The sequence below is a fragment of the Malaclemys terrapin genome, chromosome 1 (assembly GCF_027887155.1).
Source record: "Malaclemys terrapin pileata isolate rMalTer1 chromosome 1, rMalTer1.hap1, whole genome shotgun sequence".
NCBI lineage: Eukaryota > Metazoa > Chordata > Testudines > Emydidae > Malaclemys > Malaclemys terrapin.
The window spans coordinates 246,671,471-246,695,952 of record NC_071505.1 but is presented as its reverse complement, the minus strand read 5'-3'; the positions used below and the strand labels follow the sequence as shown (position 1 = coordinate 246,695,952).

Genomic DNA, 24,482 nt, shown 5'->3' with positions numbered 1-24,482 from the left:
TGCCTTGGTTGTCTGTTCCAGTGGTTAATCACCCTAATAACACACAACCCAGTCCATAGTGTTTGTAGAAGCGAGTCTAGACTTGATCACAGCCAAAAGTGTATCTTCAATAGTACAGGTTCCAGGCCACAGAAGAGCTTGCTGCACAACTCAGACTAAGCCCACAGATGCAGGTTTGCTCCTTTTTCATCCTCCTGTGTCATGGGGCATCCTGCATTTGTAAGACATGGTTGACTGCATGACTAGCTTCACACAGTTTACTCACCAAACAGAAACAGTATAAGCAAGTTAGTCTCCCTCCCACACAAGAGGAGGTAGATTCCCTCCAGTAGCCTTTCTAGCCCTGTGAAGAGAATAGGAGCTTGTTTTTTGGATGGGCATTTAGCCTAGAAAAGCTTGTTCAGAGGCAGTTCATGCTATTCTCAACAGTTGGAAAAAGTCCATGAAAAAACACTACACATCCAAGTGTCAAAGGTTTTCCATCTGGGCCAATAATTGTCACATAAATCCAGAAGAAATCAACATCCCTACTATCCTGGACTACTACTTCTCCCTGAAGATCTCAGGTCTTTCCCTTAGCTCAATAGGTGTCCACTTGCGAGCTATCAATGGCTGCTCTGTTTTTGTCCATCCTGTAACAATTCATTTTTTGAAAGACTTAAGTTAGAACTTTCTCAGCTGTAAGCAAATCTCTTCCTTCTTGGGACTTCAGTCTGGTCCTCTCAGCACTAACAAGGCCTCCTTTTGAACCATTGGTGTCTGGCTTCCTGTATCATTTCTCCATAAAAGTCATCTGCTTGGGAGCCATCAACTCGATTGGATGGATGGATGAACTGGGAGACTTTATGGCAAACCCACAATACACAGTCTTTCACAAAGTTAAGATTATGCTGAGACTGAATCAGAAGTTTATTTCTAAAGTGATTTCAGACTTTCATCTCCATCAGCCCATCACCTAACTTTTCCTGAAATTTCACACCTCTAGCAAATACAGATGTCCGCATTTCCTGTATGTTCATAGTGCAGTGGTATTCTATCAGCAAAGAATAAAAACCATTTAAATGGCCTACGTTCATATCACTTGCAGAATGGATGGCAGGGAAGCCATATTGTCTGAAAAGACTTCCCAAATGGATCTGAGGGTGCATCCTACTGTATTATGAACGAACACTGCTCCACTACAAGATTTGAAAGTCCACTTTACCAGAGTTCAGACAGCTTCAATAGCTTTTGAGATGTTCCTATTAATGTAACCTGTGAGTCAGCCCATACTTCTCCAGATATTAGGCCTTAGTACCAGCCTTGAAAGCTGACACTTCCTGTGCTCCCGTCTGTGGTGTTCCAGTCTTCCTCACACCCACCACCACAATAGACGCTGCTCATCAATCACCCACAATGGAATACACAAAGAAGAAATGGGGAGGTTACTTATCTGTGCTGTGGCTGGAGTTCTTTGAGATATGTGGTCCTTATCTGTATTCCACCATCCATCCTCCTCCCTCTGCTGCAGACTTAATTATTGATTCATGCTAGAGAAGGAACTGGAGAAGGTGCACTTCCCCTTAAGCTCTCAGTCCGGAGCTCAAGGGGGTGAACAATGCAGGCACAGACCAACGAACACTGCCAGCAAAAATATTCCGGTCTCAGGCACATGTATACCCCCATAGTGGAATACAGATAGGGATCACACATTTTGAAGAACTCCAGTTACAATACAGGTAAGTAGCCCCCCTTTCATGTGCCTCCACATACAGTTTATGGGCTGCTGCAGTGGAGTTTATTTTTATGAATTTAATACAACTGTTCATGTATCTCCACACACTGATTATGGACTATTGTGTTGTTTTTAATAAATTCATTCAAGGGAACCTTGTCATAGAACCTTGGAACATGTTCTTATTTGCAAATAGAATACTTTATTTAAAACAAGCATGTAAATAATTTTAAAACCTTACAAGCATACCAGGTGCCATCAAGGTGAAAAAGACAGTAAACGAGAACAGTCAGAAAAAAAGTGGGAAACAAGTGCAAAATGGCCAAGCTATTCACAGTGGTACCACAGCAGTTCTCCCATGTTCCCCTTTTCTTCTTGCCCATTCTGGTGTGATTTGCATGCATAAGCTGTGGATGAACAGGTGTAGACTGATGTACAGGGTACATTTTATTGTTCCATGCACTGTTTATTGCTTGGATCATGAACCAGACAACCCCAGAATTGTCCATTGTCTGCAGAGGCTGCAGCATGTGGTAGCGTGGAGGGGGACTCAGCATGTGGAGCTAGAGCTTGTAGCCTGGTGGCATGACAGTGAGCAACCTCTCAAAAAGCTTCTGGTGCTACACCCTGTCCTCCTTCCTCAATCTCTGGCCATGTTGCACAAACTACATCACCAGTCTCTTCTCCTGCTATGTTGCCTCCCTCTGTCTATAGTCTTCTCTTGTAATCAAGCTGTTCATCAGCCCTGGCCAGAATTCCTGCATCATTTCATTCCTGACTCTTCTTGCATATTAGTTGAGAATCTGCTTCCCCAGGCTTCTGGTTCCTTGCCTCTACCCAGCAGAGGTGAAAGGATCTGATAAGGAAAATAAGAGCACATTGTCTGACTCAGGTGTGGGTTGGGGAAGACACTATTGCCCTTTTTCCAGGGCTGCAGTACTTCAAGGTCACAGGATATGATATTTTATATGAATTGGATTTATTTTATTCATCTTTCATTCACTGGCCAGTTTAGAAGCTCCTGCAAGCCATGCTTTAAGCCAAGAGACATGATAAATTGACATACCAAAATCAATTAAAATAATAAACAAGTCTCCTTATTTTTTCCCATTGATGCAGAGGTTTCCTATAAAGAGGACCCTGTTACTATGATTTTACAGTCCTTTAAGGCAAGACAAAGTCTGGAGGACATTGTGGTTCTAGAAGTGCTTGGATAGAAACAGAGCAGCAGAGGAGTGCCATCTGTCTATTCTAAGGAGATTTTTTGGCATCTGGTGTCTGATCACATCTGTGAATGGAGTGGGCTTCTGAACTACAAAGGAGCCATAATAAGTATTCCCGGCTCTGGAATTTAACCAACCATCTAGAGTTCCTACTCTGTGGGTATTTCTACATAGCCCATGGCAGTGAGCCTCCCAGTCCGGGTTGCTGGACTCGGACTAGTATTCTAAAACTAGCTGTGTAGGCAGGGCTTTGAAGTTTTGGCTTGGGCTAAAGGTTGGTCTGTGAAGTCAACCCATATCCCTAGGCTTCAGAGCCTGAGCTCCAGCCCAACCCACAATACTAACAGATATGTTTAGGGGTAGTGCAAGCCTGAGTCTGTTCACCTGAGCTGGGAGGCTTGCTGCCAGGAGCTGTGTATACATACTGTGTGAGAAGTTCACATGCTTCACCAGCCAGAAATGGGTGCTCTCCAGGGCCATCCCAAAACAGATCCTCTGAATATGGGCCTAGGATGTGCTGCAGCTGCTGTGGCAGCATAGCCTGATCTGGGACTGGCATCAACAACAGGGTTACTTTGAGGGGTTGATTTAGCAACTGCAGGCACTCTTCTGGTTCTTCCTCTGTGGTTATAAACATCCCTGCTCAGGCTTCTTGGTGTGGTCCGCAGCACCTGATCAAATTCCTTGTAGAAGGGGCAGGTAGATAGGGAGTTCCCTGAGGTGTGGTTCCTGTCCCTGGGTTTGTGGTAGGCATTCTTGAAGGACTTAAACCGCTCCCAGCATTGAGCTCTGGGCTGGTGGAGCACAGGTGCTGCCAGCCTCTCCAAGATGCTTATGTACACATATTCATTTCTTGTGTTCTTGCTGAAACTATGGCTCTTCTCCTCACACCACAGATTCATCATAATCTTTCTATGTTCCTCTGTCCAGCTAGCAGTATGCTGAGTGTTAGTCTGCTTCTTAGTTGTAGGAATAGCTAATGTACGATAGGGTTAGCTGAGGAGCTCATGTGAAGGATGGATTAAATGCCTGGCAGTTGTATTTTAACCAGGAGGTTGCTTCCAGTTCCTGGAAGTCAGGTGGGAAAGTTTGAGGATTAAAGGTTCAGAACACACAGGCCTATGGGATTGTGGGATAGCATTGATGATCTTTCCAAACACAAGCCTGGTGACCTGGGCTTTGCCTACATCCACACTGCAAAGCTAGCAGGCTTAGACCTGTGCCACAGTAGGATATGGATCAGACTCATGCCCCTGGGCTAGTCAGCAGGCCTGCATCTTGAGAGGCTTCTGGCACCTCTCAGAAGGCTGTGTGTGTGAATGGTACAGGGGGGTTGGGTGTAAAACTGACTCAGAACCTGGGTTGACTATGCAATGTAGACATACCTTTACAAAAAGCAGAAGCTTCTGGGACAGAGAAGACATGCAGACTGATACTTATCTGGTTAATCTCTGCATTGACTTTCATTGTATGATTCATGACGAATGCTATATGAAAAAAGGTGAGACATTCTCCTCCAGTAGAGAGAGCTTTCATTGCTGGGATATAGCTATTGATGAGGTAATGGACTATAAGGGTCTGTTATGACCGTTGTGACTATGCACAAGCCTATCTAGGAATTCTCTTTCCGGTTATAGCATAATATTCTTAATGAAACCTAGTTTTTATTGTATTTGAGAAGACAAAAACATAAATCTGTCTGGCTGAATGAATTGTTGAATTGCTACGATTGTACAGTAAACATGAATTAGTGTCAACATTTTCCTTAAGTCCTGATTTTTAAAATTTATGATGATCTAATTTAAAAAGGCACTGATACTTCAATTACTGCAAGATAATTAAATTCTTTCATTACAAGTTGACTTTTATGTAGAGGTACTGGGGGTTGAACTGGTAAAATCTTATTCTCAGAAAAATTGAGGTTTTTTTCTGTTAAAGTAGACCCACGTTTCAAATAAAAGTTGGAGTTTTTTGAGTAGTGGGTGAGTGTTTTCCTTGGATTGCAGAGTATCAGTGCAATTTTTAGATTGGGATTCTTTTTGTAACTGGTTTGTACATCCTACTACGTATGAGCGTTGCTGAGACTGTGTACAGTTTTTTAATATTTTTTTTTTTAAGGAAACGTTCACCACCATTGTAGTTCTGAGAAATGTCAGAGTCAATGCAAAAAATGCAATGATGTATAAAGGATAGTTTATACGTTGATGTATGTGAAGTTTTACCAGATAAATCTGCTAATCATCTTATTCACAGCTCATGCAAAATGTAGGAATGTGAATTTAGCATCACAAATTTTTTTCTTATGGTTTGATTTTAAAGTGATCTGAAGTTCTAATTTAGAAAGGTACCGATGCCTCAATTATTATTACAGATAATTTATTTTATTATAAGCTGATTTGTATATAGAGATACTGTTTGTCATTTCTAATACTTTTTTCATACCACAGAATGAGGAAAATATCTCAGGGATGACAAGCTTTCGGGAAGTGCTAGAAAAAATGCTGGTTATAGTTGTGTTACCAGTCAGAAACAGTCTTAGACGAGAAAATGAGCTCTTCTCTTCACACCTGGTTTCCAATACCTGTGGACTTCTTGCTAGTATTGTGAGTGAACTTACAGCTTCTGCACTGGGATCTGAGGTAATAATGATTCTGTAAAATTATCTTTGATATAAGTGTTTTACAGTATTTGTACATTGAGTGTAATATTTACTGTGATCGCACTTAATGTTTCTACCTGTGTGAAAATTTTTACTGATTTTACTGCTGTTCCTCAGATGTCTCTCTCAAACAACTAAAATATTTCTTTTTAAATTGTGTAATCACTCTCTATTATTGAAGTGCTGTTCACGATTAGCCATTTTGTTATGGCTGAAGAATACAGTGTACCTTTCCCAAAATTACAGCAATTACTCTGTGTACAGAATGAATTTTTTGAGAATTTACAAATAATACTATTCAGGTAGAGTTAAAATTAAATATCATCTCATTTAAGACGGTTTGGCCACTGTTTCTTCCTGCTCCTGAACACAAGAGGCTGTTATTGGCTATTAAGGCTTGCATCCTCCTTCCCTTCAACGGCCTCCACCAATTGGTCTTTTAATTTAGTCACCTCTGCCACAAGGGCATTATTTTCTCAAACTAAGTTTCTAACTACCTATATCAAGCCTTGCAGAAGGACTCTTCTAACCTTATTTTGCTTCCTATCCTGCACAGTATTCGTAAGGAACTGTTCAATTTCACCACAAACTGATAAGGAGTGTTGAGGAAACCCAAAAGTGCCTCCTGGTCCCCTTGGACCTTACAGTGGAGCAACCTGGCCAGCAGATAACTCCAACTCATGGCCAGGAGTTTACAGATTATATCCACTAATAGTAGAACCTTATTAATCAAGCAAGGTTCAGATAACATTTACATGAACTATCAGACAGATAACCATTGATATGATGGGTTAACAAATACCTTTTGAATACTTCATGACTACATATGGCATTTCAATCATTATCCAGTGTAGCCTTTCATGAGTGCAACATTGTTACAGCTCCTCATCTGAGGAGTCCCTTTTGCACATGCTCCAGCCCACAAAGTTCATCCAGTGGGCAGCTTGACTGACATCTTTAAACTCTCACCAACCTACTCTCCTCCCAGCCATGTCTCAAATGGCAGTATAGCCTACACTAAGGGCTGGTCCACACTGACCCCCCTACTTCGAACTAAGATACCCAGTTTCAGCTACGTTATTCACGTAGCTGAAGTCGAACTATCTTAGTTCGAACTTACCGTGGGTCCACACACGACAGGCAGGCTCCCCCGTCGACTCTGCGTACTCCTCTCGTGGAGCAGGAGTACCGGCGTCGATGGCGAGCACTTCCGGGATCGATTTATCGCGTCTAGACCAGATGCGATAAATCGATCCCAGAAGATTGATTGTTTACCGCCAGGTCCGGAGGTAAGTATAGACGTACTCTAAGGGTGTAAGGGAAGTTGTGGATTAACCTCCCCTCCAATTCCTTCTTTCCACTGTATGGTCTGAGTCAGAAGAATCTTCTGTGTCCAAAGCTGCTTCAGTCTTCTTATCTGTTGACATATATTGTAAATAATTCTGTAAATAATAGTGTTTTTATAGTTTTTAGTGCCTTTCTAGAGACTTTTTAAGTTGTATAGAGCATTTTTTTTCCCTGCCTTGGGGACTCTCCCTATTTTCTCCCTTTAGAAGAAGGACTGTGCACAGAGTTCCAAGACTTAAGAACTGTCTCCCCTGCCCCTGCTCGGTCAGCAGTGACTACTAACGCTGCCTTTACTGCCTTAGAGAGGCTCATGTTTCTGCCACGTGCAGCATCTGCCACTCTTTCCGACCCCAAACTTGAGAAGGACGAGAGCTTCAACAGAGGAAGCACCTCATGGAAAAAGCCATGAGACCCCAATCAGATCTAGACCAGGAGTACTCCCCTCCCCCCACCTGTACACAGGCCTCCGTCTGCAAGCAGCGCCCCTCCAAGCATGAGCTCTCAGGCTTTTCATGAGAGTGAGGGGCACTCTCACAAATGCAGGATCAGATCTCATGCTTGGGCCCTAAAGACTTGGATCTGCCTACATTTTTTGATCACATATCAATCTCCTAGAACTACGGGCAGTATGAAAGGCCTAAAGTGCTTTCCTCCCACTTCCATGGTCCTGCCCTGTCTGAATAATGTTAGACAATATGATGACTGTCTTCTCTATAAACAAACAAACAAGGAGTAAAATCTCTTTCTGTATAGAGGCCATCCACTTATGGAACTGGTGTATCTGGAATTACTCCATTCTTTTAGTGATGTACCTCCTTCATGCACAAAACTCTCTGGCAGACAATTTCAGCAGACACATCTCCATAGACCACGAGTTGGTGATTCACAATTCATTTTCATTGCACCTGTCGGGGCAGGTATCGACAGTCTTACTGAATAGTTAGAACTGGGTTGAGGGCATCAGGGACTGGATCTGGGGACCAAGGGTCAGAGCCAGGAGCAGGGAAGGGAACGCAGGGCTGGAGCAGGATAGGATCAGGGCTAGAGAAAGACAATAGCAGGCAGAGGCAAGAGTGGTCACAGTTGTGGGCAAAAAGCATTGAGTAGTTGGTGACCAGATGCTGCTGAGCTTAACAGGAGGCCTGCTGGCTCTCTTCAGCCAAATGGACCTGTCAATCAGGCAATCCTATCACAACTCAGTTGAGCTCATTAATCAGCCTGGAGGCTGGCCTGGCTAGTCTTTGCGCTCAGCTGAAGTTGTTCAATCATGATAGCACTCAAGTGGCCCAGGATGTTCTGGTTTCTGTACCTCCTGCAAATCTTCAATCTTCCCATCAGCATCTAGCCCTTCCCAGATCTGCTGAATCAGAAGAATGGTGGGATCAGATATGACAACCCAGATTATCTCCACATCACAGCCTGGTATTTGGATAGGCATCAGACCTGCAGTGTTCATTTTCGGAGTCCAGTTGGACTGTTTTCAACTACAGCAGAAAAGACTCCACCAGAAAATGTTACCTAGCTTAATTAAGGCATTTCTCTAGCTGGGCACAACAAAATCTCTTCTCTCCAAAGACTGTGCTGGGATCCTGGTATTGACTGCCTCCTCACTCTCAAGACAATCAGGCCTTTCTACTGGCTTGAAGCAGGTCCACTTAACAGCAATCAATGCCTTCCACCTCTGGAGGAGAACTATTGTGTTTTTATTCACCTGCATACAACCAGATTCCTAAAAGGCCTCATGAGGACCTTCCAAGCACTAATGAAGCCCACACACCAATGAGACCTCAATCTTGTATTCTCAATACTTACCATACTGTCATTTGGACTGTTAGCTGCATGCTCAGTGTTCCACCTGTCTATGAAGATCTCTATTCGCGTTGCCATCGTGTCAGGCAGGCGGGTGAGTGAACTGGGAACTCTCATGGCTGATCTGCAATACACCATGTTTCATAAGGAAAAGGTTTCCTTTTGCCTCCACCTGACTTCATCCCTAAGGTAATCACCAAGTTTCACATGAATTCGCCTACCAGTATTCTTTCCAAAACCTCGTGCTTCCAGTGAGGGGGAAAATTTTCATTCCCTTGACCTCCGAGGAGCTTTCAACGTTTTATTTGCAAAGAATGAAATCAATTAGGAAGTTGTCTAGACTATTTGTCACCATAGCGAGTGATCGGGGCAAGCATTGTATGCTCAAAGACTCTCTAAGTGGATCTCTGGCTGTATCATCCTTTGTTATCAGTTAGCACATCTTCCTTCTCCAGTCACAGTGAGGTCCTATTCCACTAGAGCACAGGCAACTTCATTAGCATCTCTTCAGGAAGTACTTATATTGGACATTTGTAGGGCAGCCTTTGTGTTCCATCCACAACTTCATGAAGTATTAAGCTTTAGTCCCAGCCTCTTCTGCAGACCCAGTCATTGGGACAGTAGTATTATACATCTATACTGCTGCATCCTTGTATCCCCTCCTAGTTGACTACTGCTTAGCAGTCACCCACATGTGCAATACTCATAGGGATCAGCACTCAAGAAGAAATGGAGGTTACTTACTTGTAACTGGGGGGTCTTTGAGATGTGTAGTCCATATCTATATTCCACTACTCATCTTCCTTCCCCTCTGCTTGGGATTATGTCTGGGTTCATGATAGAGAAGGAACTGGGGAGGTTGTTGATCTGCACCTTCCCTTGTAACCTCAGTACTGAGCATGAGGAACGCCAGGGGCAAGGATGCAGACCAACAGACACTACTTGCAAATTCTCCCTTCTCGTCCACATAGAGAGCATGAATACAGTGTGTGGAGTACAGATAGGGATCACACACTCAAAGAAACTCCAATTACAGGTAAGTAATTTTCCATTTAGTAGTACAACAGTACTTCCAGAATTTTGCCGTATCCATTCTTAAAACAAAAGCTGCAAAAATCAGCTGAACTTTTTGACCCCTTAAGAATGAATAAAGTGATTCATTTGATCTGCTAAGAGTGACAGAAGTGATACATGACATTAACATATTGTATATCTTTCCTTCAAAGAAATTTCAAGCAAAATTTGCCATTTTAAAGTTTCCTGCTTAGTTTTGTTAAAAATATTTAGTCAGATATTTTAGACAAATTGAGAAAAAGATGCAGTTACTATAAATCTTTTTTTATTTTTAACTAAAGTTGCAATAAAGTCCTCTTTTGTGAGTCTCTGTTCTAACACCTGCTTCCTACATTTACTAAGTTAAAATATTTATATAATTGAGATAATTTTGCTTTCTTCCATTAAAACAAAGTATATTCTAGTTGTTGCTTATATTTATTTCTTTACAGGTTGATGGACTTAACTCCCTTCATTCTGTCAAATCCAGCACAAACCGATTCACTAAAACAAGTCAGGGAAGAAGTTGGAATACTGGTAATGGGTCCCCTGATGCAATCTGTTTCTCTGTGGACAAACCTGGTGTAGTTGTTGTAGGGTTTTCTGTTTATGGAGGAGGAGGAATTCATGAATATGAGCTGGAGGTGTTAGTTGATGATGTAAGTATTGCACTTGAAAAAAAAAATCCAAACAAAAATAATATATGGTAAAGTAGGACATGTATATTTTTACTCTCCAAGATATCAGTGCACCAATACAGCATGTTACAACTTAATATTAGTATGAATATTAGTAGCATTATTCCAAATAAAATCTTAAAATTCTTTGGATTTAATAAATACAATTATAGCACTAAAGTATGGAAAGAGAGAAGCTGTGGTAAGGGATGGCCATATCCTTTCAGCTAAGTTTTATCAGTATATAGATATGTTGTTTCCAACCCTGAGGGGTGGGAATGGCAGCCTATTCGGGAAGGGGAAGTATGGCGGAGGGAAATCTGAAACAGAATCGTAGTGAGAGTAAATTTGTTTCCCTTCCTCCTTGCAAATGTACTCCTTTAACTATGAGTAAAGCAGCAGTTGGATTCTGAAAGCCGTCCTCCATCTTCCCCTGCTTTCTCAATTAACCCTAATAGAGCCATACTTGGAAGACACTCACATGTGCACAATTGTGGGTCAGATATTCCCTGAGAGTGAGAGGATGTTTTTTTTTATTACAATGATGCACTGGGACTCAGGAGTTTTGCATTAATTCCCATCTGTGACATAGACTTCCTTTGTGACCTTTGGAAGTCACTTACAGCTTTATCCAAACCCACTGAAATAAATGGAAGTCCTACTATATATTTCAATAGGCTTTGGATCAGGCCCTTAATCTCTCTGTGACTCAGATCACCATCTGTATAATGAGGGGTAATATTTCCTTTCATCCTTTGGTTTAGATTCTTAGATGTTCAGGACAGGGCTTGTCTCTTACCATGTGTTTGTACTAGCTCCTTGCAGAATGGGTCCCTGATGTGTTATGGCCTCGAGGCCTTATTGTACTACAAAAAATTAATCCGTAAATCATCCCAAATTTTTGTTCTTTGCTTTTGTGGCACTCCTCTCAGATGCAAAAGCACATGTATTCTGGCCTCTGAATCTGTCCATAGATAATCAGTTCCTACTCCATATGGCATGTAGCCTTCTGATGATGAGAAAAGGGAGAGAAACACCTAGGAGAGTTTGGGGTTCTGTAGGACAGGAGAAACCAGAGGGAACCCCCAGAAGAAGGGAAACAAAATAATGGGGTATGGGGATAGAGGAGGAAATCTTTTTGAAAGCAACATGTACAGAAAAGAAAAAATGGAGGAGGAGATAAATAGCATAGACAGAAAATTGACCAAAAAAAGGCAAACAATATACGAGAGTTTGGTCTGGGGTGCAACATGCTACGGAGGGCTCACCTACCAATCTATCATAGAAAATGCTCATATCAAAAAGAAAAGCCATAGACTACAGCCAGAGGTAATTCAGAATGCTGCTATGCAGAAATCTGTTTGCAACTGGAATTAAGTCCTTTGCTCCCAAGACAACATATTGTGCAGAAGTATCGTGGCAATACCTTCATTCTAGTGAAGACACAAGGTGTGATTTGGTGCACCTGTAGTCCTAGTTGTTCACTTTTGGGCACAGAGCTTGGGTTCTGAATGGTAGGAGCATGCAGTTATGGGAAAATAAATTCTCTGTTTTAAAAGTCACTTTTTATGAGGAGAGCCATAGGTTACATCTTTACAAACTGCAGCGGTACAACTGTGGAGCTGCAGCAGCCCTGTGGTGTATACACTTGCTACAGTGACAGAAGAGGTTTTTCTGTCGCAGAGGGTGTGACATTTTTCATAGCCCTAAGTGATGTAGCTAGGTTGACCTAAGTTTTTGGCGTAAATGAGCTCTTATTTATTTGCTGAAGGGTTTTTAGCTCTTTAAAAACAGTGGTATTTGTGGTACACAGAGTTCTGACATAGTAACTTTGAAAGTATAATTATTAGAATAAGTGCATAATCTGAATAGATTGTTACATTTTATACAAATTAAAAATTGATTTTATATTTCCTCAAACTAGAGTGATCATGCTGGAGATTCAACTCATTCCCATAGATGGACATCCTTAGAGTTAGTAAAAGGAACATACACCACAGATGATTCCCCCAGCGACATATCTGAAATTAGACTTGACAAAGTTGTGCCTCTGAAGGTAAATAAAAGGAAAAGCTGTGTAATTCCCCATTTATTGTCAGTAAATGCTGGATTTTTATTCTAAAAAATTAAATATTAGAGTTGAATTGGTGTTGAAAAATAGCTGAGGTTCTGTTATATATATGTGAAAAGTACATGCTTCATTTAAATTTATATTGTTTTGTTGAGAAATTAAAAAAAACAACATATCTAGAGAAAACTGTCATTTCATTAGCTACCCAATAAGTGTCAAGTTCAAATTCTAAAATGAATGAAATCTTATTTTTGAGTGTCAGTGTTCAATAGAATGTAACTTGTGCACTAATTAAAATAGTTTTAGATATATACTGGCAGCTAATTTTCTGGAGTTTCTAGTCAATGGGGTATGTTATCTTTTAGTTATTTTTAAAGAAACCAGAAATAATACAGTTTACATCACTGTGAACAAAAACTTTGAGGGCAGACAAGTTCTGACTTTTACTAGATGCCACACTTTTTTCCACTTAATTTTATTTTTAGAGTATTCCCTTAAGTTGAAAGTTAGTGTGTATAAAATACTTTTCGACCGTGTACTGCTTTTATATAATTGAATAAAATTATATTAAGTAGAAAATGTGCTTTCAACATGAATACTACAAACTATTATGAAACAAATTTTGTGTACCAGTCTAATATTGTATGCTGTTTCTGGCTTTTGTTTTGAAGGAAAATGTGAAATATGCAGTCCGTCTGAGGAACTATGGAAGCCGCACTGCCAATGGAGATGGGGGAATGACCACAGTCCAGTGTCCAGATGGTGTGACATTTACGTTCAGTACGTGTAGCCTGAGCAGTAATGGCACAAACCAGACACGAGGACAGATTCCACAGATTCTTTATTACAGGTCTGTGAGCTCTCATGCTTGATTAAAATATTTTTTTTTCATAAAAACTTAACATAAATCCATTTATGAGAATTCACAGGAACTAACAAATCTAAGTTAATGTTGTAGAGATAGCAGCTTTGGTTAGAACAATATCTCGCTCTTCCAACTCAATTATGTTGTTTTTAGCTTTGTTTTATTGGAGGCAGTTTAGATTTGTCCATGAGGCTCTGGTGCAAGGCTATGCTTCTTCTGCCCTCATTTCAGATTCTGTGCTCCAGTCTGGCAAACATTGTGGTAACTTAGCTCTCCTGCTTTGTCCATTGTTATCCTGGCTTTTAAAGCCAGATTTTGGAGCATCAGTAAGTGGCATTTATTCTTCCCTCTATCTTTCATGCAGGGTACAACATTTTGAGGGGGATCATTCCTGGAATGGGATCACCCCCTGAGAACTAGTCCTCTATCCCGTACTCTTTCCCCCCCCCCACTCAAAGAATCAGATTGCATAGTGAAATGAGTCTGTTGTTTATAGAACTTCTGCCTCATTTGCTTTAGAAGTTGAAAGGTGTGTTGAGAATGAGGCAGGGGACTACAGGAAGAGAAAGTGGTTAAGTCCATTGAATGCCACCCAAGAGAAGGTTCTGCCACAGACTTCTGTGCAATACTGGGAGAGTTACTAAAATTAAATTTTTTGCAGGTGGCCACTAACTCCGTTTCTCATTTTCTGGATGGCCAACTTCAGACACCTAGGGCCTGATTTTGACAACATCTCAATATAGGAGTTGTTGTCATTCCCTCTGTGATAAAGAAATACTTTAAGTTCTCTGCATCAGAATCAGGAATCCTGTGAGATAGTTGACAGGTCTGCACTTTCAGGGAGTAAAGGGAGAAGCTGACAGTGTATTAAAGTTAAATAATTGTTTTCTGTTATTGTTCACCACAGAGTATGCTGGGGAGATACCTAGTCTAGACATGTTTTCTTATCAATTAATAAAAATGAGACACTGTCAAAAATCAAAATGGTAGAAGAGGTGGTACTGGAACAAACTGATAAATAAAATAGCAACAAGTCTCCAGGAACAGATGTTTATCCAAGATTTTGAAGGATCTGAGAATGAAGAAACTAAGCTGCTAACAAAATGATATAGTTCTATTAAAAATCAGCTACTACACTGAGAGATTGGAGGGTAGTAAATGTATCTAATTTTTAAATGGCAGTAAGTGATGTTACATAAGAATGTCCATCCTGGCTCAGCCCAGTGGTCCGTCTAGCCCAGTATCCTGTCTTCTGACGATGGCCATTCCAGGTGCTTCAGAGGGGATGAACAGAACAGGCAATTTTCAAGTGATCCATCCCCAGTCGTCCGCTTCCAGCTTCTGGAATCAGAGGCTAGGGACATCCAGAGCATTATATTTTCCAATGTGCATTATTTCGCATTTATCAATGTTGAATTTTATCTTCCATTTTGTTGCTCAGTCTCTGTTTTGTGAGATCCCTTAGGAACTCTTTGCAGTCTTCTGTGGACTTAACTATTTTGAGTAGTTTTATATCATCTGCAATTTTTCCCACCTCATTGTTTACCCCTTTTTCCAGAATATTTATGAATATGTTGAACAGCACTGGTCTCAGTACAGATCCATGTGGGACACCGCTATTTACCTCTCTCCATTCTGAAAACTGACCATTTATTCTTATCTTTTAACCAGTTACTGAACCATGAGGGGACCTTACCTCTTATCCCATGACTGCTTACTTTGCTTAAGAGTCTTTGGTGAAGGACCTTGTTAAAGGCTTTCTCAAAGTCCAAGTACATTATATCCACTGGTTCACCCTTGTCCACATACGTGTTGACCTCCTCAAAAAATTCAAATTGGCAATTCTAATAGATTGGCTTGATTTCCCTTTATACAAGCCGTGATGACTTCTATTTGTAATGTAAAAAGCATTTCAGAACTAAATAAATTGGTCGAAACAATACAATTATTTAATACCTAATTGAATACGATATGATATAATGACAAAACAACACAGCTTCTGCAAACAAACGGAATAATTTAATCTATTCCTTAGACACTGACGAGTTTTAAATTAACTGTACCACTTAAGATAAAGGATCCAGACACTGGATAACTTAATGAAAACGTGTTTTCTCTTTGATGTTCTGTGCCAGATCAGACGCTTGCGTTTGGTTCCTCCTTTCAAGCAGATGGAGACAGTGCACAAAACTTTGTTGGTGATGTCATCTTTTGCATATAGAAGTCTTTCTGGCTCATAAGCTCAGTTGTTCCTGTCTATAGCAAGTGATGAGTTTGGCACTTCACTGACTATAACAAAGGATTGAGGAGAAAATAAGGTTCGGGGACCTCAAAAATCATGATGGGACTGTGTGGCTATCCCAGGCTATACTCAGGGAGTTATTGAAGACATTTGTTTTGCCTTTCTCACCTTGTGCTCTGTTTGTTGAAGATTTCTGGCTCTTGGATAATCAGGCCTAGGAAAGAATAGGCAGAATAGAGGACAAGATGTTGTCTACCAGAGACCCCTTAACAGCTAGGAAGTCCAAGCAGGGCACAGGACAGGGGAGCATCCCCCTCACAAAATCCACAGGTAGTGCTCTACTGAGCTAGTCAGTGAACACAGTGGGAGTGTGGGAACCATGCCATTCTGGCATATCTCACCCTGGGTCCAGGGACTAGGGATAGGTGAATTCCCCTTCCAGGAAATAGACTACCTTTCTCTGCCTTTCTTCAAAGGACAGAAAAGCTCTAGGCATTGTTCTGGCTGATGGCACCTATGCTCCTGATACTTCCAGCTGAGTTATAGCAGTCGCCCTTGTCTCTCCGGGGTAGACTGCGCACATTCCTCTGTCCCGGCAGCATTTTTCCCTTGGTCAACCCACCCCTCACAAGAAAGGTTTCAGCCTGCCTAAAATGGAGACAGCCCAGCAGCTGCACCTTGCTAACAGTGGCAAGGTGTTCAACTCAGACTCTGACTTCAGATTTAAGCTCTAACTTCAAAGGCTACAAGTTGAAGTGAGACTAACCTAAGAAAAAGCGGTAGCCTGTCAGGGAGGGGAGCCTATCTTTGAAATGTGGTAGCTCAGGATAAATGGTTAGGTACCAGTTAGGTACAGACACGCAACATGATCATTGTTTGATACATAAAATTGTCAAGAAGTCCAAGAAGCAAAGACACAGCTAATGAGGTGTTGAACTTGCTTCTGACATGGGCAGAAAAATAATAGAAAGATCAATCAGTTGGCACTGTATGTAGAAAACTGAAAAATAGCATAGATGGCTGTCACATCTCAGTATGCAGACATGGTAAATCTGGCAGCAGAGCCTCAATTCTGGGATGCATTGACAGCACATATCCTAATACATGGCCCATTGTCAGTGACCGCAGAACAATATATGGTAAATTCAGTTTTGATGATCTCTCTGTAACAATGTACCACAGTGCATCATGTGTTGGTTTGGCAAGTATTCTCTACTTGGTGTGACAATTGAAGGATTTACTCCAATGCTAGAGTCCCCAGTGTTCTGGTTATTTTGGGGGGTAGTCTGGATTTAGGAATAAGTTCCAGTTCACTGAAAATCCACTTAGCAGTAATTGTAACCTTACAGGGTTCTTTAGATAAAATGCCATTAGGGGCATATTCTGGTCATATGTTTCCATAAGACTGTGAAGAATCTGAGGCTGCTTTTCAGGTCACCATAACTCTCAAACTTTTGTATTGGTGAACCCTTTCACACAGCAAGCCTCTGAGTGCGACCCCCCCCTTATAAATTAAAAACATTTTTATATATTTAACACCATTATAAATGCTGGAGGGAAAGCGTGGTTTGCACTGGAGGCTGACAGCTCGCAACCCCCCATGTAATAGCCTCGCAACCCCCTCAGGGGTCCTGACCCCCAGTTTGAGAACCCCTGCCATAACTAGACTTGGTCCTGAACATTCTTGCCAAACTACCATTTGAGCCATTACAAAGAATTTTCTGTGGCCTCTCTCGCTTAAATTCCTGTCGTTGGTTGACAAAAATTCAGCCTCTTTCATTGTGTTTCATCAGGAGGAGGAAGTGCTTAGGACAGTGCCAGAAATTTGGCTGAAGTATCTCTTTATTTTAACCCCAATTATAAGTATTCCTCCTTTGTGTTCTAATCCAAGGAACAGTAAGGAACTGTTAGTACTGTTAGTTTGTGATTGATCAGAACATTAAGAATGTCCCAGAGAACTCAGAAGTTCAGGGAGTCAAGGAGGCTTTCCTTCATGAAAGAAGAATTTAAGGGAAAAAGCCACAGCCAGATCTACCCTGTCTTATTGGATAAAATAACTCCCCAGTGAGGGTTACATCAGTAGCAGGAAGGAAGTCCCAGAATCACTCAAGAACTCCTTGTCAGAATTATTGGCATAAACATCTTTGCTGGTGTAAAGAAGTCACTTGGGCATCACTCCATGCCTTTTTCAAACACTATTGAGTGGATGCCCAGGCCTCTTCCAATGCAGTATTCAGAAGGAGCATCATGTGGGGCATTGTGGGATGCTTGTTCCACTTAATGGTCTAGACTGTTACTTTGGAAAGTCTCAAGTGTTTTGGGCTAGCATAGAGAATCTAGGATAGAATGGGATATTTTCCTTACCTGATGACTTCTCTTCAGTTTGACAGTCAAGACGACCTCCCCCTATTCAGAGTCTGGATATAGTTTCAGTTTGGGTTTAAAATAAAATGTGTGTTTAAAAAAATCATATGACTGCTTTCCAAGTGTCTACTGAGCTGTCTAGCACCGTATATGCATGACTGGAAAGGTTTTGTGTACTGCTCCGTAGGGAGGCACTATGTCCTAGCATAATCTTTTTCAAAGAAAAAAAATTATCTTGTAGGGAAATTTGCCCATCCAGGGCTGTTCATCATAAAATTATTCCTTCAATTAGGAGGGTAAACATTTCTTGAGGAAGTTCTATCACTAAAATTTCCATTACAGAAGTTTTATACATTCCTGTGGTGAATCTGATAGAATTTTTTGTTGGAGTAGATGGACAATTGACCTAGTCCAGGATAGCAATTAGGATGTTTCTGTGATATGAAGATTTGAAGAAAGCATCTAAATAGAGTAATATATTTCAACTTGATATACGTTTTCTCTTCAAATCAAAATAAATTGATTTGGAAAGATTTTCATGTAGCTGTCACTCCCAGTATTTCTTCCATGGTCTCTCACTACATGCGGTATTATTTATTTTGTTCATTTTTTTTTTTTGCTCTTTCTTTATAAATTAATTGATTTTCTTTGTGCAATTTAAAATAAGCCTCTGTCAAGATTTGCTTTAAAAGTCAAATGTATGTAATATCTTTTAAAGGTAAAATTTGTATATTATGAACTCACTTTAACTTAATCTGCTATCCAGGAGTGAGTATGATGGAGATCTACAGTCACAGCTTTTAAGTAAAGCTAATGAAGAAGATAAAAACTGTAGCAGAGCTATTTCTGTTGTGAGTGCTGTGGTACGAGCTGCCAAAGACCTGTTACACAGGGCTCTTGCTGTAGATGGTAAGACTTTTTTTCTAATTGAAACTTAGTTTTATTCTTTGGCAACACAAATTAATGGTAGTGAGATCAGTGTCTCTACAGTATAGATAGTATTAACATATAATTCTTCCCCCTCCTGCCCCTCAGGAATATTCATCTACTGTTAAGGGTGCCAGAGCCTTCCCAAAAGTGGGGGACCTCCCCCCCAAGACCCTTTCCCTGGCCAAGCCAGAACAGAGTTGGGGAGCCCAACCACCTCCCGCCCAGGGAGTGGGGGGCCGAAAGCAGTCCCCTCCCTCCCCCTGGAGCTCCTGCCCAGGACTGGTGGAGGGACCCCCTTCCTGCAGCTGCCAGCGCTGCTCTCCCCGACCCGACTTCGCCTGTGGGGAGCCGCAGAGCCGAAGCCCGGCCATGATAAGAGCCAGGCAGGCAACTGTGGCGGACCCTCAACTAGGGCTGCGCAGCCCCTGGCTCGTGTCCCTGTTCCCTAGGTCCCCCACCTAGGGCAGGTTGAGGTTCTGCCGCGGTTCCCGACAGCTGCCCGGGCTTCCTGGTCTGGCTCCACACTGGCCTGGCAGGAGGTTGGGACCTCACAGGGAAGAGGAGGGGAAGAGGGCAAGGTCTGCCCCAGTGAAAAATGGACGGACCACAACCCCCATTTTCAAAAAGTGAGAGAGCCCTGGGCCCCTTCCACCCTCCCCCCGATCTGGTGCCACTGTCTACTGTATAAATTACAGCATGTTTTTCATTTCTGTGTTTATCCGCAAAACTGTTGAAGATAATGTGTTTGAGCATTTTTGCAATAAATCCCCATTTTTAGGAGGTTATCATTTGGTCTTAAATGATTAAAGTAGTGTTTGGGCTGCTACTTCAGAATAAGGATTAATTGACTCTAAAATATTAGACCATATTTTAGAAATTTGTTGCAGATTTTATTTTTGAACTTAAAACAGTTTTTATACCTTTAGTAATCATTTGACAGAATAATTTATTTCTGCTCTAACAAATGAAGGTTTTTATACAGTGAATGTTTTAAATGAGGATTTTAGCTTCAAATGAATTTTGCAGGCTCTTAAGTTGACTCTTAAACTTTATGATGAAAATAATTTATACTGAAAATGCATCACTGTAAACATAAGTTTTTACTTTATAAGCCATTACTATACAGTAGGCAAAACAGAAAAAAAAACTTTGTCAGAGCTATAGTACGTTCATTATAAAGAATATCTAATTATTGTAATAATCTTTGTTTAGCTGAAGACATTCCAGAATTGCTCAGCTCTTCCAGTCTGTTTTCAATGCTGCTTCCCCTTATAATAGCCTACATAGGACCAGTAGCTGCAGCTATTCCCAAGGTATGTTCTTTAGTATCCTGTACAGATGTATTTTTAAAATGCTGTGTAAGAGATGGCTGTAGTCTGAAAGGCACTTTTGTGTTTGTGTATTCTTGTGAATTCCTGATTAACCTTAGAACACTTGACACATTAAAAGCTGCCTCAAAAGTGTTAGGATTTTTCAGCCATGGTAACAAGAATTTCCTATAGGCGCTTTCTCTACCCTTACGTTTTTCTACTGTTGTCTCAGAATATTACTTATGATCTAAAAGACCAATTTATAGCAATGTTTTCGTAGCTGCTTTTTCATAGATTTATAGAAATGTAGTGCTGGAAGGGACCTCGAAGTCTGTAAATCCAGCCCCCTGTGCTGAGACAGGACCAACTAAATAAACCTAGACCATCCCTGACAAGTGTTTGTTCGAGTTCTTAAAAACCTCCATTGATGGGGATTCCACAGCCTCCCTTGGAGGCTTATTCCAGAGTTTAACTACCCTTATAGTTAGAAAGGTTTTCCTCATATCTAATCTAAATCTCCCTTGCTGCAGATTAAGCCCATTACTTCTTGTCCTACTTTCAGGTTCCCCCTCAGTCTCAAAACTAAACATGTCCATTTTTTTTAACCTCACTTTGAACCCCAGCCCCAGTTCATCCACTAACTCAGCATCTAGGTTCTTCTTCTTCCCTCCTCCTTTTCTAACAGCTTTTTCCAACTGTCTCCCCTTCTGAAGTCATCCAAGCCCCTTCCCCAGCTTGAGCTACTCTCCAGTGAGCTGTTCCCTTTCCAGGTCAGCATTCCACGTTGCTGCATCACAGCAGGCCCTTATAGCATGTCAATATCTCAAACCTGCAGCAGGTGCTAGTGCTCTGGCCATAGTTATTACACAGTGAACCATTGATAACTACTCTCTCACTACAATCGTTCACCCAGTTCTGCATGCACCTTATAGTAATTTCATCTAGACCGCATTTCATAAGAGCATAAGAATGGCCATAGTGGGTCAGACCAAAGGTCCATCTAGCCCAGTATCCTGTCTACCAACCGTGACCAATGCCAGGTGCTCCAGAAGGAGTGAACCTAACAGGTAATGATCAAGTGATCTCTCTTCTGCCATCCATCTCCACCCTCTGACAAACAGAGGCTAAGGACACCATTCCTAATAGCAATTAATGAACTTAGCCTCCATGAATTTATCTAGTTCTCTTTTAAATGCTGTTATAGTCCTGGCCTGAGGAGGTTGTGAAGGCTAGGACTATGAGTTCCACAGGTTGACTGTGTGCTGTGTGAAGAACAACTTCCTTTTATTTGTTTTAAACCTGCTGCCCATTAATTTCATTTGGTGGCCCCTAGTTCTTATATTATGGGAACAAGTAAATAACTTTTCCTTATTCACTTTCTCCACACCACTCATGATTTTATATACCTCTATCATATCCCCCCTTAGTCTCTTCTTTTCCAAGCTGAAAAGTCCTAGCCTCTTTAATCTCTCCTCATATGGGACCCGTTCCAAACCCCTAATCATTTTAGTTGCCCTTCTCTGTACCTTTTCTAATGCCAGTATATCTTTTTTGAGATGAGGAGACCATATCTATACACAGTATTCAAGATGTGGGCGTACCATGAATTTATATAAGGGCAATAAGATATTCTCCGTCTTATTCTCTATCCCTTTTTTAATGATTCCTAACATCCTGTTTGCTTTTTTGACTGCCGCTGCACACTGCGTCTTCAGAGAACTATCCACGATGACTCCAAGATCTCTTTCCTGATTAGTTGTAGTTAAATTATCCCCCATCATATTGTATGTATAGTTGGGGTTATTTTTTCCAATGTGCATTACTTTACATTTATCCACATTAAATTTCATTTGCCATTTTGTTGCCCATTCACTTAGTTTTGTGAGATCTTTTTGAAGTTCTTCACAGTATGCTTTGGTCTGAACTATCTTGAGCAGTTTAGTATCGTCTGCAAACTTTGCCACCTCACTGTTTACCCCTTTCTCCAGATCTTTTGCTTCTCCCAGTCTACTAGACCTTAGTTTGCTTATGAGAATGTTGTGTGGGATTGTGTCAAAAGCCTTACTGAAATAAAGATATATCACGTCTATTGCTTCTCCCAGTCTACTAGGCCAGTAACCCTGTCAAAGAAAGAAATTATGATTGGTTTGGCATGATTTGTTCTTGACAAATTCCTGTTCGCTATTCCTTATAGCCCTATTATGCTGTAGGTCAGCAGTTCTCAAACTGTGCGTTGCATCCCCATTTTAATGGGGTCACCAGGGCTGGCTTAGACTTGCTGTGTCCCAGGACCAATGCCCAAGGGCTTCAGCCCTCGGCATTGGGACTCAGGTAATAGGCCCCCTGCCTGGGGCTGAAGCCCTTGGGCTTTAGCTTTGGCTCCCCCCCCACAGGGGGGCTCGGGCTGGCTCAGGCTTCAGTCCCCCGCTCCTGGGGTCATGTAGTAATTTTTATTGTCTGAAGGAGGTAACAGTGCAATGAAGTTTGAGAATCCCTGCTCTAGGTGCTTACAAATTGATTGTTTAATAATTAATAAATAATCTTTCCAGGTATTGAAGATTGGCTGACTGGTCTGTAATTCTCCAGATCCTCTTTGTTCCCCCTTTTTAAAAATAGGTACTATGTTTGCCTTTCTCAAGTCCTCTGGGACCTCAACTGTCCTCCATGAGTTCTCAAAGATAATTGCTAATGGTTCCAAGATTGCCTCAGCTAGTTCTTTAAGTACCCTATGATAAATTTCATCAGGCCCTGACTACTTGAATACTCTATTTAACATCTTCAGTCCACATGGCTGTAACTTGTAGCCTCAAAACTAATTTTACTAAAAAATAACAAAAGATTCTTTAAGATGGACTCGTTCCATCTTCTGCAGTGCATTGGTCACTCCAAAGTAACAAAAATATGAGGCTTATTGATACAATTTGATATTATTTCACCATTCACAAATAAGCAATAACCTCATGGGATTTCATTGTTTGCTTTAAAATTTTAACATTGCTGTGATTCTGGATCTTGAAATGGGATTTCTTTGTTTTAAAGAGAGACTTTCCTGCTTTTTTCATGTGAAAATAACTTTGCTTTTGGCTTGGTGAAATCTGTGCCTCTCTTTAGCAAATTCATATGTGAGGGTGATTCTCCATTTGTGGGGGGTTCCCCCCCCAGTTTGGTAACTTTTATGGCCTATGATGATTATTAATCATCTGCATATTGCTGTGAATGTACATGGCACTATACTTCAGAAGGTCAATGGCAAATGTATATGGCCCTTCTCTGGAGTAGGCTTAAAATCTAGAAACGTAGGAGTGAAGTAAATTTTACATTGCTTATAGAGATGTTAAACCCAGTTGGAGGAGAGGGACATACTTCATGTTTGTATCCCCGCCACTGAGCATAATTAAATTCAAGACTTTATATGCCCCTAAATTCACAATAGTTAATGTCTGTAGGAGGTTTGCTTAGGGATCAAGGGGAAAATACCGCATTTATGTAGTAACTAAACTTGTATTTACTATTTATTCAGTATCTTATTTTCTGGGGCTGTCAGTTAATCGCAGTTAACGTAAATGATTAACACAAAACAAATTAACTTGATAAAAAAATTATTTACGGTTAATCGCACTGTTAAATAATAATAGAATACCAATTGAAATTTATTATAAATATTTTTGGATGCTTTTCTACATTTTCAAATATATTGATTTCAATTACAACACAGAATACAAAGTGTACAATGCTCACTTTATATTATCATTTTTGACTACAAATATTTGCACTGTAAAAAAGACGAAACAAAAGAAAACGTATTTTTCAATTTACCTCATACAAGTGCTGTTGTGCAACTTCTTTCTAGTGAAAGTTTAACTTAGAAATGTGGATTTTTTTTTACGTAACTGCACTCAAAAACAAAGCAATGTAAAACTTTAGAGCCTACAAGTCCACTCAGTCCTACTTCTTGTTCAGCCAATCCCTAAGACAAACAAATTTGTTTACATTTATGGGAGATAATGTAATAATGCCCGCTTCTGATTTACAATGTCATCTGAAAGTGACAACAGGCGTTCGCATGACACTTTTGTAGCTCGTGTTGCAAGGTATTTATGTGCCAGATATGCTAAACGTTCATGTGCCCCTTCATGCTTCATCTACCATTCTAGAGGAAATGTTTCGATGCTGCTGATGCTCACTAAAAAAAAAAAAAATGCATTAATTAAATTTGTG

General features: G+C 40.8%; 1 protein-coding gene across 14 annotated transcripts in view; it reads left to right on the top strand.

The window, feature by feature from the left end:
• The window catches only part of MYCBP2 (MYC binding protein 2), a 399,116-nt gene that overhangs the window by 200,104 nt on the left and 174,530 nt on the right, over positions 1 to 24,482 (top strand). For all 14 annotated transcript variants that reach the window (XM_054011672.1, XM_054011602.1, XM_054011628.1 and 11 more), the window contains 6 exons: positions 5,385 to 5,576; positions 10,258 to 10,464; positions 12,407 to 12,538; positions 13,225 to 13,403; positions 18,791 to 18,933; positions 20,167 to 20,267. In XM_054011672.1, coding sequence (XP_053867647.1) covers positions 5,385 to 5,576; positions 10,258 to 10,464; positions 12,407 to 12,538; positions 13,225 to 13,403; positions 18,791 to 18,933; positions 20,167 to 20,267 — 954 coding nt within the window. The remainder of the gene's footprint in view (positions 1 to 5,384; positions 5,577 to 10,257; positions 10,465 to 12,406; positions 12,539 to 13,224; positions 13,404 to 18,790; positions 18,934 to 20,166; positions 20,268 to 24,482) is intronic.